Genomic DNA, 19,214 nt, shown 5'->3' with positions numbered 1-19,214 from the left:
AGGATATTGGCAATGGGCATAAAGTCAATTGCCAAAAGAGAGATGAAGCAGGGGAATTCCCACCAGAAACACCCAGCTGTTATGCAAACAAACTGCCAAAGCAAAGTAAGATTTTAGGGTCAAATCCTGCATTCATTTCCTCAGGGAAAAATATATCAGCGGACTTGGTAATAACTGAGAAAGGAGAGCAGAATTTGGTCTCTAGTAATATTAGATGTTTGTCTCCTATCATGTCCTGATTAAGTCTTATGATGCCAATGACAGAGAGAAAAACTTTCTGCACATGCACACCCCTAATCCAGCAAAATCAACTTTAATAATGCAATCAACATTAAAAAAAAACACCACAATTCTTATTTTATAAGTTATTGGCCTTCCTTTCATGTGATGCTACCCACACGGACACTTAGCAACCGATAGTCTCTTAAGTAAGAGATCACATTAATTCATATAGAAATGCTTATCTTTTCAGATGCTCTTCATTATCAGTGCGAAGGATTATCACCCAAATAGCCATGAGATACAGGCTGGAGTGGCAATGTTTAGCTACAGATCCCTACTTCCTCAAATTGCAGGGTTGTTGAGATATGTAGCGTTTGGTTCATCCCAGTACTGAGAGAGGGGAAAACCAGGGCATTCATATTTGGATATGTTCTTGGAGTCATGTGTCACCAATGTACAGGGGGTTGCGATCTGGAGTTTGTCCTGAGGCCCATTTCTACTAATTACTGACTCTATTCAGAAAAGGAGTACTTGTGCCACCTTAGAGACTAACCAATTTATTTGAGCATAAGCTTTCATGAGCTACAGCTCACTTCATCAGATGCAATGTTGTAGCTCACGAAAGCTTATGCTCAAATAAATTGGTTAGTCTCTTAGGTGCCACAAGTACTCCTTTTCTTTTTGCAAATACAGACTAACACGGCTGTTACTCTGAAACCTAACTCTATTCATCGGACTTCTGTTTATCATGGTTTAATTATTTTCTTTTTGGGACCCTTTTTAGGAAATTTTTGAGTTTCATGTAGATGTCCAAAAATTAGGATGTTTTGGGGCTCTTTCTTTGTATAGACTGTAATGAGTAATCTCTTTGTAAGCTTTTCCCTAGTGCGCTTTAATGTGGTACTATTTCAAACAGCACTATGTTAAAGCACCTAGGGAACCTTTACTGAGCACCAGCAGGGTCTACATGGACCAATTAATGTGCAACACTTTTGTGCACTTTAGAAATCAGACCCCTGTAGGACGCATTACAGCTCCGTGTAGATAAGCCCTGAGATTCAAGTTACCATTTCTGGTGTTTTTCCCATGTTCATTGGATAAACACCTATTGATTGATTGCATTGGGCATGTTTTATCAGCATTTATCAGTGAAATCCTAAAATCATAAGCCCTAATTATTCATTAAATCTGGTGTCCATAACGTCAGACAATAAGAAAATATAAGAAAATATATAAAGATCTGTAGAGATCTATTGAACACCCCATCTCCCATTTCAAGTTCAGTTGAGGAACACATAATTTCACAGAGGAGATAATTACTTGATATATTTCTTTTAAATGATGTAAATGGTGCACTATAGTAGGGGACCCAGCAAATTCAGGAAAATTACAGAACTCCGAATATAATGCTTTTTAAAACCTGAAAACCAGGTGTAGAGCAGGGATGTTCATTCCCTGTTCCCATTCGTGAGCGATCATAGGGGTCAATATGTTGCTAATGCCATTCCTGAAATTAGTGCCACACAAAGTCATGGTCTTGCAATGGCACAGCATCACCAGAAATGCCATCATCCATCACATGTCATCTTTCCAAATATGGTAAATTTTGTGAATGGCATCCCAATGCTACTCTTCACTAAGCTATATCTATAGGGCTTAAATGAAGTATAGGAGATAAATGGACAATTAATCACTATCCTCACTAATAATCATCGTTCTCATTGTTGTCCCACTCAGGAAAGAGCCTAGGTTTTAGTGGCTCTTGTACTGAGTGTTCAGCAGCAGCATCGTTGTCATGTGAGTCTCATCTGTTGTAATATGCTAATTTCCTTTGAACTTTTCCTCTGAGTTAGTACCAACACAAAGCATAATTCTCATCTTTACTCTTTGTTTTAACAACAGACCTCAATGATTTATTTAGCTTAGCAGTCAGTCGATATTTAGGGGTTTCTTTTATATACAAGAGAGCCTACCATCATACCAGCACTTGATAAGCTGCTTTTATTCGGTGACATGATTTTGTGGGAAATATTGTGAACAAAGAAGAAGGAAGAAGCTACAAGAGCACAAAATGGTCTACTTAAAGTGGAAGCAAAAAATCAGTAGCAGCAATCAATGGATTCTCTAACTCGGAGATCAGTGAAGGCACTGAACCTGCAGAGCCGGGCTATCCTGATACCCTGGCGCATCCACAGGGAGAGTATGACTTCCCTAAAGGATCCGGCAAAAGGCCTAGTTGGGCTTGGAGAGAGAAAATGATGGGAGAATGTCTTCAGTAGAGTGCTGTGGATGCTTTGTTCCTTTCAGAATCTGGTCAATGGGAAATAAAACCTGGGAATAGATGGTAAACTCAGTGAGCAAGAGAAAAGCTGGTTGTCTGCCAGGTTCCTTTCCACCGGTTACTTAACAGATCTTACAGAAGTACATTAGATAAAATGATTATAATGTATTACCCTTGATAGCAGTGGTGGGATGCTCTTCTTTGTGATCTGTCGAGTGCCACTGCAAAGGAATAAATCCAGGAATTTCTTGACCTTGAGTAGAGTTTTCATGATGTGCCCCACGTAGGGAGTCCTCATCTGCTGTGATGATGGCTGGATGAATTATCGACATTTTATTTAATGAGCCACTATTCACAATATGTTCACCTCTTTGTTCCTCTTACACCAGGTCGTTTTCTTTCTCTTGTGCAAAGGGCAAAGAAAGGGGACAGCAGACAGAGCCCTCTGCTCTATTCAACACTATCACTGTTTTTTCCCTCATCCATTCATTCACGACATCCTGAGGTTAGGGTTGTGAAACTGATGGAGGACATCCCAGTGATAATGTGCAATGCAGCTGCAGCAACAGACGAGGAAATAGCAGCAATAATGGCAGACCATTTCAAATGCATTGTAAAGATCCACTTGGAAGAGCTAGAGTGTGACTTGTTACCCATATATAACTGTATGGGTTTAAGCCTTCAGATTAGCTAAACTAATGCAGTATTGTTGGCTAGCCCTGCGATGTTCTCGGTCTCTCTTTCTCGTGTATCTATACAGCTACTGTGATATCTAGGCTACGATTTTCCCATCCTACCTAAGAACTATATTTTGGCTCTCTCTGGGGCTTAACTCCTAATGGGAATAAAGCTGATCCCATTTTGTTTACCCTAAGCCGTGTGATTTACTTACCAATCAGTGAGATCCTGCCCTGGGACCCTAATCGTGGTTATGGAATAAGCCTCAGTGTCTGCGTGATCTGAATACTACATAATGGGAGCCAATCCTTAGATTTCTCTTCTGTAACTGTCATTTTTCCCATGTCACAGAATTATCTGGGAGAAGATTGTTCAGGGAGATAGATAGCATAAATGTAACAATTTATTTTGAAATTGGTTTTGCTAGTTTGTAATGCAGTAAAATGAAATCCCTGCTGGTATAATTCGCACAATGCCTTGCTCTCAGTTAAAGAAGATGCTGTTGAACAATGGATGATAGTTCCTGTCAGGAAAATCCACAAGTGGCATCCCCACAGCAGATTTACCTGAAGAGTTACTGCATCACCATATATTACTAAGCAATCCTGCCAATATTTTCACACGACAACTGATCAAGAAATAGCAACATATTTTCACACACATGTGCACAAAATTGTTGGATTTTTTTTATCATTTTTTTCATTGAAACTTCACTCCACTCTAACTTTCACCCCAAAACTTTGTCATGCCAGTGAAGGAGGAGTGTGAGAACACGAGCAAGACATCAGCCTTAAGTGTCAATGCATTTCATAAACAATTAAGGAAAAGAAAACCAAACGTTCATCACGAAGCCCCTGTCCAAGATTATACACAGATTTTGCAACAGCACAAAACTATTCATGCAAAGAAAGAGGAAATGAAGAAGAAAAAAATCCCAGTAGAAACAACCAGACAACAAAATTGCAAAACAAGTCAAGATTTTATGCCATTTTGGAACTGTTTTTCTCCCTACTAGGCCCTAGCAAGACTAAGGTTTCCAGAAGCCATGCTGTAGAGAAAGTCTTGCTCCACATCCAAACCTACAACTAGAAAATTAACTGTCATGTTTCTTATTTTGAATATTATTGATCTTTTATGTCTCCATCTGAGGATGTCCATAAGGTGTGAACCTCTTTCACATTTTCTCAGGCAGAAGGTCACATTTGTTTACATAAGAAGCCTCCCCATCTTCATAAAGCTTTTAATACCACTGTAAGGAATCCTATTCTTCTAACTCTGCTATATTACCTGTGTGATTGGGGAAATATCTGCCATACCTATGGTGATCAGGGCCTCCTTCATCCGTTTATCTCTGTCCAGAAAAGCTCTTAAGCATATGCTTAACTTTAGGTGCATGCTTACGTTCCGTTGGCATCAATGTGAAGCAAGAGATGGTAGAAAGAAATCATTCTATTATTTTCTTTCTCCACCAGTTTACCACAAAAAGCCATTAGAAATGTAGGCCTTGCATGAACAATGCAAGAAGGAATGAAGAAAGAGAGGTAAGGAAACAGAGGTTAACAATGGACAAAGCATAAGTTCACAAGTGGCCTTGTCAATAATATATAGGTAGTTGATAAAGAAATTGTAAGAAGAGTCACATGTGATAAGCTTGTAGCTGCAGCTTTGCTTACTAGCATACTTTGTAGCTCTTGGACAATTCATGATCTGTACCAGGATCAATTATAAAAATTAGTGCATCAATCATAAAATATATGATATAATGTATTAACAAATAGTATTTAGTGTAAGTATGTCGATAAGCTAATTCATGATTATGTATCTTGGGTTTGTGGTATACCCTGTACCCGCCCTCTACTCTCGAGCTTGATCAACTGAAGTGTAGTTTAACTGTATGCGAATAAAGAAACCTTAGTGATGAGTCCAGAGTTGAATTGATTTCTTTTATTCCATAAAACTGGATAAAGTGTTCTCCCAGAACTGGACACAGTGTTCTGGTTGAGCCAAGTGGAAAAAGTCTTTGGGAATTTCAACAAGAACTCCTATACTGCATTCGTTTCCCCTTCCAGAAACATCTATGTCCTTCCAAGGACACATAAGACAATACAAATGGCCACACTTGGTCAGACCAATGGTCCATTAAGCCCAGCATCCTGTCTTCTGACAGTGGCCAATGTCAGATGCTTCAGAGGAAATGAACAGCACAGGCCAATTATCGAATATCCATCCCCAATTATCGAGTCATCCAGTCCCAGCATCTGGCAGTCAGACATTTATGAACACCCAGAGCATGGGGTTGCATCCCTGACCATCTTGGCTACTAGCCATTGATGGACCGATCCTCCATGAATTTATTCTTTTCTGAACCCACATATACTTCTGGCATTCAGAGCATCTCCTGGCAATGAGTTCCAGAGGTGTAGGGTGACTCAATCGCAAGAATAAAATATCAGGACACATGGGTGGACATGGGTGGGCATGGGTGGTGGGTGGACTCCCCCCTTCGGGAAGGCTACCCCCATGGCCCTGCCCCTGCCTACACAAGGTCCTGCCTCCCGCGGCAGGAGCCCTGAGCTCCCCTACCTTCTCCGTGGCTGGAACCCCAAACCACCCAACCCCCAGTACCAGAGGAACCCCAGGCCGGCTGGCCCGAGCAGCTCCAGCCCCGTGTCAGGGGTGTACAGCCCCAGCTCCAGCCCCCAGCGGGAGGGGGTGCAGCCTCCAGGTGTGCTTACCTCGGGTGGCTCCCCGGAAATGGCGACATCTCCCTCTTGGTCCTAGGCGGAGGCAAGGCCAAGCAGCTCCATGCGCTACTATTGCCTCCATCTGCAGGTACCGCCCCCGCAGCTCCCATTGGCCACAGATCCTGGCCAATGGGAGTTACAGAGCCTGTGCTCATGGTGGGGGCAGCATCCAGAGCCCCCCAGGCCTTCCCTCTAACTAGGAGCCAGAGGGAGATGTCGCCGCTTCCAGGGAGCTGAGCAGAGCCAGGTAGGGAGCCTGCCATCCCTGCACCAACCGGATGCCTGGCAACCCTACAATATCGGGACAAATGGCATCCCAATCGTACATTGGTCGGGATGTAGGACAAAGAGTTAAATATTGGGACAGTCCCAAGTTTATCAGGACATCTGGTCACCCTATATAGGTTTGATCATGCGTTGTGTGAAGTAGTACTTCCTTTTGTTGGTTTTAAACCTGCTGCCTTTCATTTCATTGGGTTCTTGTGTTATGCGAAGGGGTAAATAACACTTCCCTATTCACTTTCTCCACACCTTTTTTGATTTTATAGACCTCTGTCATATCCCCCCTGAGTCATCTCTTTTCCAAGCTGAACAGTCCCAGTCTATTTAATCTCTCCTCAAACGGAAGCTGTTTCATACCTCTCATCATTTCTGTTACCCTTCTCTGTGCCTTTTCCCATTCTAATATATCTTTTTTGAGAAGGGGCAACCAAAACTGCAAGCAGTATTCAAGATGTGGGCGTACCATGGCTTTATATAGTGGCATTGTGGCATCCCTTTCCTAATGGTTCCTAACTTTCTTAACACAAAAGAAAAATCCCAAAACTTTAAAATGAAGAATTCCATCAAATATATTTAAAGACCCATTTTAAAAAAATTAAGTTGATTTTACTTAATGTTGCTGTCCCACTACTCATAAGATCCTACCCCATGGTGCACAGGTGCACTGGATGCTGGAGGAAGATATCACAGGGAGTTGCTTTTTACACACCTTAGCACAGTTATTCAGGAAGAGGGCAGGAAACAGTGCTAGAGTTCTACTGAATACTAGAGGAAAGGTCACCACCTAATGTCTCTTCAAGTATCCCAAAGCCCAAGAAGCCTGGTAAGCACAGTACCATTGTGGTCATGCTGCAAATGACAACAAGCACTTGGAAATACAATCTATTCCTATATGCAGTGCACAAGCAAGATGGCATCTCCAACCTTAACTCTGTCACTCCCTCAAAGTACTCCTTAGTGAGTTAAGTCAGGATTTTGATCTGTGCTACCTACTTCACAGCCATGAATGAGTTAAAACCACACACTGATGAATCAAGTATCAAAGCACACATATGCTGCATAAAGGGGCAGAAATTGCACTTCTAATTCTCATATACAGTGTCTGCACGTGATGATGCACAGAGGTACCTGTAGCCCAAAACAAATTAAATTATGTTGCTTGGTATAGGGTGAATAGGTGTGATGAAATGGAACATGAGAGATATGCACCAAAGAGTCCACGAATCACTTCTTAACTTTAAACGCAGGTTACAAGGCAACCCTTGTCTCCACTTGTCCCTTCTGATCACCAGTGACTGCTGTAGATCTCATTTCTGATTTAACTACCCCAGAAAGCTCTGTTCTGAAATGTTGTTCCAATGCTGAAGATAAGTACTTGGCTACTTATCATAATATCCTGCCAGAATAAGAGAGTAGGTTAAATACAGTCTGCAGTTGGCAAAGTTATTACAATTCATTAGCCTTACTAGTACTTGTGGGATGCTGTCCTTTGCTAGGATGATCACTGTCTTTTCCAGGAGCACCATCAGTTATCAGTGAAATCATGGTTGAATCTTCACCCCGCTTGTCATCGAAAGGTATTGCAATATCATCTGTGTGATGAAGGGTGAATCAACTGTAACTTTTCATTTGCTGAGCCACCTCTCCTGCTGTTCTCATTGTTAGAGCTTTCACACTATAGGAAGCCTAGGTCTTTCATTTGTTGGTCCAGTGGAAGGATAAAAGGAGAGGAGACTGGGGTCCTTGTTTAGTTCGTCATTAAATATAATTGATTTTCTAATCTTGGTATCTAATCACTAACACTGGTTGTTCATGGGAGTGTGAATTTGCAGCAGCCCAATGATAATGAGCATGGCAGCTAAGGTGGCAAAGACAACAACTTGCTCACCGAAGCCTGGATTTATGTTCTTGTAGCTGTGGCAACTCTGGATCTGGAACCTACAAAAGTGCTTGAGGCCTTTTGTAATGCTGCCATTATTTTTACATATTATGAGCTTTGGTCCAGGCAAAGACTACAGTTGTAAGCAGAAAAGAGGAGAATTTCCTCTTGGAAAGACAATTCATGAAATTTGAGAAGAGTGTTGTTCCAACATTAATTCCCATTACCCTGCCATAGTATTTTGATGTCACTGGTAAGCCATGTGGAGAAGCAGGCCCAAAGTCCCACAAGTACAGTACCACCAGCAAATCAAATTTATCCTCTGCTAACACTTCCACTCAACAAACAATTAACTAAACATTTTAACTAAACATCGATGGGTAGGACAATGGCATGATCTCTTGGTATCCTCTACTTGTAAATGGTTAGTGAACGGTTAAATAAAACCTTGTGTCCACAGCCCAGAGGAATGCTCTCTGCTACAGAAGAAGGATGGCTGATCTTGTGGTTAAGTTGCTGAAACAGGACTAAGGAAACCTAGGCTTAATCCACACTTCCTGTGGGATCTTGGGCAAGTCACTTAGTTTTCCTGTATCTCAGTTCCTCTTCTCTAAAATGGAGATCATACAGCACTTCCCAATTTGTGAGGGCAAATTTATTAATATTTGTGAGACCCGCACGTACTCTGAGGATGTGGGCCATGTAAGTGCTTACAAATATGAAAGCTAATAGGTACTTAACCATCAGCATAAAGAGATTAAATAGAAAATCTTCTACCACATGTGCCCTGAAGTCAAAAGAAAAAGAAAACCAAGAAAATGAAACAATTTAATTCTCTTCTATTCACCTACACAAATTTTGCCCTAGGTCACACCTATACAACTCCATGGTTAACCCAGACCCAATTTTGTCTCCTCTAGGGCTTCCCGGATGTAGCTCAGGGCAGAATATGGTTTTTGGTCTATACAGAAAGCCCTTCCCTATCTCCTGGAAAAAGAAAAGCCATAAACGGAAGGCTGACAGCACCAACATTTTTACTGTTTTTGCATATTGTGATATGCTTATCAAATACAGTTTACAACATACAGTTTGCAAAGAAGGGATTCAACTGCATTTGTACTGTAAATCTCTTCTTATGCATGTATTATTTAATATGGACTCCACAAATATGATCATACCGGAGACTATTAGGTAGGTAAGACTATTCCAGCTTGATCTCTAGGTATTGAAATCCTATCTTTCTGCACTTACTTTTCCAGATTCTTCTGGTAAAATACTTAATTATGTTTATCCTTTGCACCTGTGATATTTCTTTGTTATACAAATAATGTTTTGCTAGATTTCATTGAGCCTGATCCTTCTGCCAGTGAAATCAACCATAATATTCCCATTGATTGCAGTAGGCACAACACCAGGCTCTTAGAAAGATCTATCATCACACATACTGTGAAATTATTCCTGGAGGAAGAAAAGCAGAACTTTTTTGGTTTGTGATTGCTTTACACTCTCATGTTATTATGAAATGTCTCTGGAAAGTGAAAAGTTTCTATGATCACAAAGACACACAACTTTTTTCCGTCCAATTCTTTCTCAAGAGCACTAGGAATATGGGGCAGAGATTGTGCTCTCTCTTTTCCATGGCTATAGTGGTCACAAAGCCATTGCAGATTTTGATGCCCTAAGACACACTGTGTCCACCAGTGATGCCCCTTAGCATTCTAAGAATTGAATCACAGTGCAATGTTTTCATACAGTTATTTTAAGAGGACAAGTTAAGCTACAATAGTATATAATCCATTATTCTTACTGGTACTTGTGGAATGATATTCCTTTCTGCCCGACACAGAAGAATAATCTGTTGACAGTGCATCTGGGGTTGTATCTTCATAATATGGGGCACCAGCCGTGTGAATTCTGATGATGGTAGGGTTTGTTGTATCTCCGTCATATGTTGAACCACTACCCACATGATTATCATCTGTAACTGGAGTTGGGTCAGGCTGTTTCACACCATCAGCGTAACGTGAGCCATCTGCATTATCTATGACTGTTGGAAGGAGAAAGAGATCAATTGAAATAGCTGAGGCATCATGAATGTTGGAGTTGTGGGGTGAGGCTAAAGGGCTATGGCCACAGTTGTAGTCAGACCTGATATCAAGCAATTTGTTTTCTGTCTGTCTGTTTTATCCTTCACTGATCTATCTATTGTAGTTCTAATTTGTGTATGCACCAGCATAATGAGCCCAGTCTGGTAAGTGGGCCAAAGTCTGGATTAACTTTCAGGGTGAAATCCTGGTACCATTGAAGTCAAGGATAAAACTCCCATTGACTCCAATGAGGCCAGGATTTCATTCTGAGAGCCCGGTTCCATCCCTAGTTCCTTGCCTGGCTAGCAGGCTTCGGCATGATGTGGAAGGTACATAATAACTGTAGGACATAGAAGGCTTCAACAAAGCTCTCTCATCAAAGAAGCAACATCAGTCCTCTATTTATCAAAAACAATCTAGTGTCAATATGGAAAATTTACTACGCTAGAACCACCTCAAGATAAATGCTGTCACATATAGCCTAATTCTAGGTGGCAGATGGAGGTCTGATTGCTTCACTTTCAGTATATTACCATCTCTGGACTTGCTTTTCTTATGTGTAGCGTGATATTGAACATTTGCATTACTCACATACAGAAGAGAAAACTGGTAGCTGAAAATGGAATCAATGCTAAATCATTCACTTATGCAATACATTACCTATTCGGCTTTGATTATCATGCCAAGAATCATTTAGTTTTATGATTGGTTCACATGCCATATCCCTAGTTTCTGAAAGGAGAAGAAAATAATTAGTTAATTTGACAAAGGGTGGTGAGAAAAATTCTTTTCTGCCCTATTTATTAGATTCATAGTGTTAACAACAACTTCTTAGAAAAGTTTCTTGGGGTCTCGTCTGAAAGTGGCTTTGAGAAAACTAAGAATTTTATAAACATTTTTAAAGGGACAAAATTGGTGTATTTTAATCAAATTTCACAAAGTTACTCTCAGTGTTCTCAATTTGAGTCAGATCCTCAACGCAGGACAAATCCCCATTTTGCCAAAGGGATGGACTGTATGATTCCTCTGCACTGAGGGCATTCCGGGGTAGAGCACTTAGGCAACATTGGAAATCTATTACGGAATACAAAGCTAATCCTGGGCTGGCGGAACAGTCCTTTAGGGATCATTCCAATCAATATAAATTAGAACTCCTCTATGGTCCAGTTTGACTCCCTCCGACAGCTCCAGTATCAGAGCTGGTAGCTAAGAGCCCTTTGCCTCTCTCTACCCCAACCCAGGATTAAGCCCTTTGAGTTCCAGAGAGTGGAATAAAGCTTCAGATATTCTATGTCAAAGCAAATTGTAATTTCAAAATGTCACCTCTATTTAAATCACCATTGAATTTGGCCTAAGGATTTTTGTGGGGTTGCCTCTATCTAACCAGCTCTGAATATGACCAGTTAATTTAACAAAATCTAGGCAACTGAATCAAGCCAGTCTCTTACTCTTCACACATTTCCTGTGCCCAGTTATTGCAGCACAAACACTGAGCAAAATTATCCACGGCTCCCTGACAATTTGACTCTGAAAATTTTAATTTTGCAGGGGTCCTCATGTGGCATAGAAAAATAAACAAAATCAGAAACATTTAAAATTATTATTAAGAACTGTAACTCCATATAATGGAAGAATTCCACAAAAGAAGTGGCCTGCCTTTGAACCTACAATACTAATGTAGCTAAGCAACACCTGAATTTGTGCTTGCCAGAGGCCTCATGCAAGCAGAGAAAGCAAGCTAAGAGTCTTCAGGGTCCCTGATCTTTCAGCGCTTGTAAACTTCACTATTATTAGCTCTAAAAACATGTGAGTAAAAGAATGTGAGGAGTAGAAATCATCACATTCAACAATTCTGTGTTCTTTGGATCCATACTTGTGGTACTTCCCTACTAAAATGACAATTCTTGAGGTTAGAATCATAAGTTAAATATGAACTCAGACATTTTTTTAGTTCAAAATACAATGGGCCAAAGTCACTGATAGCATCAGCAGGTGCAGCTCCAGTGACTGGCAAAATGTGTTCTATTTTCAAATGCGAAAACAAGACCACAATACACATACAATTTAATATGGAAGCTCTGGTTCGAGTAACCTAAAGGAGAGAGAGCATATGTTATTGTTAAATATCTTAATTCTCACTTACACAGTACAGCAAATACCTACCTGATGCATTATAACAATATGTATCATACCGGTCTGTTACATTTGAAGTGAGTATGTAAATTCCAGTGTTATTTGCTGCACAAAGAGAATATGGCTTGATTCGTGGGATTACAATTTTGTCTTCTATGTAACCATACCTGTGAAGAATACAGAGTGAACAACACTGTCAGGAAGGAAGGCATGCAGCTGAGCCTGCTAGCTCGGTCTCCAGGCTGACTAATGACCACAACTAAAGCAGAACTGGCTGATTGATCAACCTGCCTGACTAGCTGAGGGGAACCAGCGGGCATGTTCTTAAACCCAGCTACATCAGAAGATTGCTGGCTGCTCAACAGCTTGTGCCCACAGCTGCAATCGCTCCTGTGCCAGCCTTGTTCCTCCTTGCTCTGGCCCTGCTCCCCTGCTTGTTTCCTGACTCTGGCTTTGACCCTTGGCATGTCCACCACCAGATCTGACCCCCATGTGCGGTGGCGGACAAACACCATGTTATGTGTCACAGCATACAACAGATACTTTCCTCAGGACTTTCAATACCGCCAAATAGGCCAAATAGGAGACAGAGCATTTCATATCATGAAATAAGAATAATCCCAAATCTGGTCATGGAGATTACTCCTTTTTTACATCCACATTAACATCACCAGCAACCACCTCCAAAATCATTCTGCATGTAATCTCTGAACTAATAACCATTGCAATGCAGTGTGAATTATTCAATAAGACAACTGCTCTGCATGGGGATGCAATGAAAATGAAGGATAAAAAGGGTAAACACTTCTCGTTCAGTTGGGTTGTGTATTATAGAACACAGAGGATCAAGGCTCTGATTTTCTTTCATTGAGCTACATTTTCACTACTTCTAGCCTAATAAATTGCACAGTACCATTTTGCACTGGAATTGCATGCCACAAATCTGAAGAATGGATGGAGATCGTGAGCAAAGATGTACAGCGATGATTGATAACATGCCAGTCTCTGCGAAGTGCAAAACTTTAATAAAGTGTTCAAATGTAGCAATATTTCGCCTACAGAATGTTAGCTAAAATACTTAATATCCCCCTGGATAATATGTGTTGCAAATAATGCTGCTATTTGAGTATGGGGCACATAAATCAGGCTGAAATTTCAAGTGAGCTTGTGATTAACAAAATTATGTAACAAGTTATTACTATTTTGCAATCTCATATCAAATGACTAATTCCTGTGAAGGTACTGGTTTCCCTGAAATCTATTTAGATGAGAGTGGTGATTAAATGTTAAAAAGCCCTAGGGTTTGGGGATTGTTTTAAGAGCTGCTACTTGTCAGGGAGGGGCAGGCGTGGTATGTTAGCTGCTTGGACTCTGTCTCAGTTGTGGTTCCCCAAGCCCTGTTACAGTCCACATCCATGATTCACGTCCACCTGGATCAAATCATGGCAATGATATTTGCAATTCTAAATCTCTAATATGGGTGGAACAATAGATTACTTCACTGGCACAGCCATATTTTTTATTAGTCCTAGATCCGGTATCCTATTGCTAAGACTATCATATTGGCGGTGTTATAATAAAAATCTTTCTTGTTTTATGGCCTGCTGACTCATTCATATTCACTTTCTACTCCTTGTGTGCTTTGACTATTATATATAACGTACTAGTTCTTCTTTTTGTCTCCCCTCAAGCCCATACAGTTGGATTTATGGTACTGTGCCAGAGGAATACAAATACACAGCACCCACAAATTATTAAAAAATATCTCAAATTCCATATCTGTCCTCTTCTAGGTTCATGGATAAGGGGAGAAAGTGCAGTGAAAGCAAAACCACAGCTCTCCTCCAATGTGAAAAATAGTTCCCTCTATTTCTTTTACCCTTTAAGTTCTTTTCCATTTTCTTCTCATCTTACCTATAAGAGACTCTGTCCAGTGCATGAGACTCAAAAGTTAGAGATAGAAAATGCCTATTTGGTCTTTCAATACTTTCCCCACCACTGCAGGACTGTCCCAGTCTAGTCTTCCATTTGGCAGCATTTTAAATCATCCCTCCACTTCACTTGGGAGACTGTTATGTAACGCTCACCATCGGGAATTTTTGCCTGATATTCCCTGGGAATATGGCGAGCATCATTCTCCCACTGCAGAGGCACACATATTATTCTGATTTATACCAGTGAATGAGCACAGGCACAGTCCTGGTGTAAGGGCAACTAGGGCTGCAGGAGATCTTTAAAGATTATCTGCCCACGCATTTGCAATTAATATTAGCAGTGCGTGACATTTATACAGCATCACACTAAACTTTTTCAAAGCACTGCTCAAACATGAACTAATTTAATTACTTTGATACTAATTAAACTAATCACTTTCCATAGATATGATTTTGCCGATACTACACTAACATGAAAGCAATTTTACCGATTTCTCATGAATTTGCAGACTAATGCAAAGGGAAGGAAATTAAAACAGTTAAAAGACTGAGAAAAACAAGTTTCAGAGTAGCAGCCGAGTTAGTCTGTATCCGCAAAAAGAAAAGGGGTACTTGTGGCACCTTAGAGACTAACAAATTTATTTGAGCATAAGCTTTCGTGAGCTACAGCTCACTTCATCGGATGCATACAGTGGAAAATACAGTGAGGAGATTTATATACACAGAGAACATGAAACAATGGGTGTTACCATACAGACTGTGACAAGAGTGATCAGAAAAGGTGAGCTATTACCAGCAGGAGAGGGGGGGCAGGGTGACTTTTGTAGTGATAATCAATGTGGGCCATTTCCAGTAGTTGACAAGAACCGGGGGGGGGGGGGGGGAATAAACAGGGAGAAATAGTTTTACTTTGTGTAATGACACATCCACTCCCAGTCTTTATTGAAGCCTAAGTTAATTATATCCAGTTTGCAAATTAGTTCCAATTCAGCAGTCTCTCATTGGAGTCTGTTTTTGAAGATTTTTGTTGAAGAATTGCCACTTTTAGGTCTGTAATCGAGTGACCAAAGAGATTGAAGTGTTCTCTGACTGGTTTTTGAAAAACAAAACAGCCTTGAGTCAAATTTACAACAGACAATTCCACCTTCGCATATAATAACTTTAAACAGTGTCATTTGGTTTAATTTTTCTGGTGGTAAATATTAGGACTCTCTTTAGAGGACTGATAAAAAGTACAAGCTGGCAAAATTTAAAGAGTTGAAGAGATGCCCACCGAGCTTTCTACCCCAATAAACTTCAGGATGAATCCTGAAATCCCTACTCACTTCCTACTAAAGCTCAAATCCCACTGAAGTTAGTTGATCCATTTGACTTAAATAAGAGTTTTATTGCTATGAGTCTATACTGCTTGACAATGAATCCCCTCTGCTCCTGCTGCACTTGAATCTTGTCTCCTTTCTACAGCTGCATGTTTGGGATAACCTGGATAATTCATAGAGTCATAGATTATATGGCCAGGAAGAACAACTGTGTTCAGCTAGTCAGTCCTCCGGCATAACACAGACCATACATAGGACTTCCCTGAATTAATTCCTGTTTGAACTAGAGCATATCTTTTAGAAAAGCATCCAATCTTGATTTTTAAATTTCCAGTGATGGAGAATCCACCACAACTGTTGATCCATTGTCCCAATGGTTAATTACCTTCAGTTTAAAACCTTGTACCTTATTTCCCATCTGAATTTGTCTAGATTCAACATCCAGCCATTTCCTATTGTTATATCTTTGTCTGCTAGACTGAAGAGTCCTGTATTATCAAATATTTGTTCCCCATGTAGGTACTTATAGACTAATCAATTCACCCCTTATCCTTCTCACAATAAGCTAAATAGATCGAGTTCCTAGTGTCTATCACTATAAGGCATGTTTTCCAACCCTTTAATCATTCATGCAATTTTTCACTGAACACTCTCCAATTCTTCAACATCCTTCTTGAATTGTCCACATCAGAACTGGACAGTGTATTCTAGTTGCAGTCACACCAGTGTCAAATACAGAGGTAATATCATCTATTACTCAATATCTCACCCCTTTATATGTTCAAGGATCACATTAGCCGTTTTCACCACAGTGCCACACTTGGAGATCATGTTCAACTGATTATCCACTATGATCCACTGCTTCCAAAACAGAGTTCCCCATCCTATAAGTATGGCCTGCTTTCTTTATTTCTAGATGTAGGACTTTACATTTGGCTGTATTGAAACACGTATTGTTTGCTTGCACCCAGCTTACGAAGTAATCCATATCACTCTGAATCAATGACTTGCCCACTTCATTATTTACTACTTCCCAAATCCTTGTGTCATCTGCAAATTTTATCAATAATGATTTTATGTTTTCTTCCAGGACATTGAAAAAATTTAATTAGTGTAGGGCCAAGAGCCAGTCCCTGCAGGATCCCACTAGAAATACACCTGCTTGATTATGATACTTCATTTACAACTACAATTCAGTTATCCTTTTCTACTCATAGACCATCTAATTAATAGCCACTTAAAAGTAATTGCAGTTGGCACACCACATAGTCACAGATGGACAGACAGATAGCTATGCATATTCACTATATATTATCTTCTTTAGAGTTTCCTTACCTGCAAGTTTCAAATCCTAATTCATGAGCTTTCTTCATCTGGTCCATTGTTGGCAGGGTACTATTGAGAGCTCTGCAGAGTTCAACTGCCTCACTTCGTGTGAGATTGTAGCGACGATTTTTCTCAACATGGAAAACCCCTGCATATCTGCAACTTATATTAAATTCTGTTGATTGAAAAAAAAACAGAAATTATTACAATGATAATACATGCTTTTTCACTGAAACACTAGCAAGATTTCATTTCCAAGTACAATGAAGTTACAGAAAACCATCAACATCCGCCAGTTCATTAGGGGAGAAGGCTTGCACAATAAATCTGGTTTTCCAAACTACACTCAGATCCTTTTTGCTCAAACATCACATTAATGTCCAAGAACAGTAGCATAGTGTTTCTGTGAAGTGCCTAGCACTTTTGGGAACATGCAAAAAAAACCCATCATCAACAACAACAACAATTTGGTGCAGAAGATCTAATGGGACAAGATTGCCAAGATATTTTAGAAACACATCTGTCTGGAAAAGTTTTGGCTTCACTGTAAACATTTGTCAATGAAATTTTCCAAACTGCTGTAGTTAGCAACTAACCTGTTAATAAATATGTACCACATTCAAAACTGCAGTCTTGCAGATTTCCCTAGTTTTTATACAATGTGTGCCAGATTCACATAAATAAGTGGTGCTCCACTGACATTGGTATAAAGTATATAGAAAGTACACTGTTTGAGTCTTTGCAGCCATAGTCCTATATCTAAGGAAACAGTGTCCAACCATCCAGGTCCATCTAAGTACCTCATTCATAAAGGGAATAAACAAGAAAAGGTGAAAATGGTTATAATCTAACCATTTCTGAAATATACAGTCCCTGTATTAAATGACCTCATTCTGTTTGTTTCAGGGTTTAACATTTTTCATGAAAACATACATCAAAGCAGAAATAACATCTGAAACTATTTTAGCATCAGCACAAGGAATAGGTTCCTTTTGGCATCTATTAGGTCAGGGCAGACTAGTTAGACTAGTTTGATATCATATGCCACAGCTGATGTAGACAGCAAGTAAGCAGTGTGCAACAGTATTTCTAACTATAAAAGTGCTGAGCTGCTAAATATACCCTGGCAGGCAAGCTCTAAGGAACCATACAGCCAGCTAGGAATGGTTGGAATACACCTAACTCACTTTCATTTGGAAGCACATTATGGACATTGGTTTCAGAGATATGGTCAACATCTCTGTGGTTTTCTACTGTGAACCACTATATCAATGTCAGCATACAACACAACAATGTAACTAATATTGTAAAGAATGCTGGATGTTAAAAATTTAATAATATCATAAACCGCTTTGCCCATGAAAAGCACTATATTTTGTTAGAACTAAGTAATTTTATCAACAACAATTATGTATTATTGAAAAATCTAGGTGCCACTGTTATGTGACAACTCAAATGGGCAAAAGTCAGGAGTGAGTTCTGGTGCAATGTAAGTCTTCTTCCAGATTCTCAGCACTTAAGTTATATCAACCTAGTCTGAAGGGAGGGTCATTTAGGGCTTGTCTAGATAGGAAAAAGGCTGCAATAGCCAGTGTAAGCCTAGCGACTCCTTACTAGCTCCCCATGTGGACCCTCTCACTGTTCACTAAGAGTACCGTTGTGCAGTTTAGTTAATGAACTTTGGCGATGTGTTAAGCTCAAAAGCACTCCTAGGCTATGTCTACACTTGGAGCTGGGGTATGATTCCCAGAGCATGTATACATATCGCACTAGCTCTCATCAAGTTAACATGCTAAAAATAGTAGCGTGGTTACAGTGTCTCATGCAGGGGTAGCGTTGGCATAGGCTAGCTGCCCTGAATACGTATCCAGGTGGTCCAGGCGGGTTTCTATTCAGGGAGGCTAGGCAGCACCACCACTTATCATTGCCCATGCCACTGTGACTACGCTACTATTTTTAGCGCACTGTCTCAGCTGGAGCTAGAGTGAGTGTGTCTACATGATCTGGGAATCACAACCCTAGCTCCAAGTATAGACATCCCTTTAATGCACAGCGAGAGTGTCCACACAGGGACTTAGTGTGGAGTAGCTAGTGCACTTAAAAGTCACAATTTAGAGTGCTGCACGCTAACTTTCTCATGTAGGCAAACCCTTAGACTCACCTCTGAATTTGATCTAAATGTCTGAAAGCCTAATGGCACAACAAACAACAAAAATAAAAAAATTCAAACAAACATAAATCTCTTCTGTGGGCACTCAGTCTCCCCTACTGTTGACTTCCCATTGGCTTCAGAGGTACTGTAGGACTTTTGAAAATGAGGACACTTATT

At 40.2% G+C, this 19,214-nt stretch overlaps 1 protein-coding gene across 1 annotated transcript in view; it reads right to left on the bottom strand.

Annotated features, from left to right (window-relative positions):
* Nucleotides 1-19,214, bottom strand: part of CD44 (CD44 molecule (IN blood group)) — a 94,265-nt gene that overhangs the window by 42,558 nt on the left and 32,493 nt on the right. The window contains exons 3-7 of the mRNA XM_077819965.1: nucleotides 16,895-17,060; nucleotides 12,337-12,473; nucleotides 10,834-10,905; nucleotides 9,894-10,133; nucleotides 7,674-7,799 (exon numbers count right to left, since the gene is read on the bottom strand). Of these exons, the coding sequence (XP_077676091.1) occupies nucleotides 7,674-7,799; nucleotides 9,894-10,133; nucleotides 10,834-10,905; nucleotides 12,337-12,473; nucleotides 16,895-17,060 (741 nt within the window). The remainder of the gene's footprint in view (nucleotides 1-7,673; nucleotides 7,800-9,893; nucleotides 10,134-10,833; nucleotides 10,906-12,336; nucleotides 12,474-16,894; nucleotides 17,061-19,214) is intronic.

Source organism: Eretmochelys imbricata, chromosome 6 (genome assembly GCF_965152235.1).
Source record: "Eretmochelys imbricata isolate rEreImb1 chromosome 6, rEreImb1.hap1, whole genome shotgun sequence".
NCBI lineage: Eukaryota > Metazoa > Chordata > Testudines > Cheloniidae > Eretmochelys > Eretmochelys imbricata.
The sequence above is the reverse complement of the archived record's forward strand: the minus strand, read 5'-3'. Positions and strand labels throughout refer to the sequence as shown.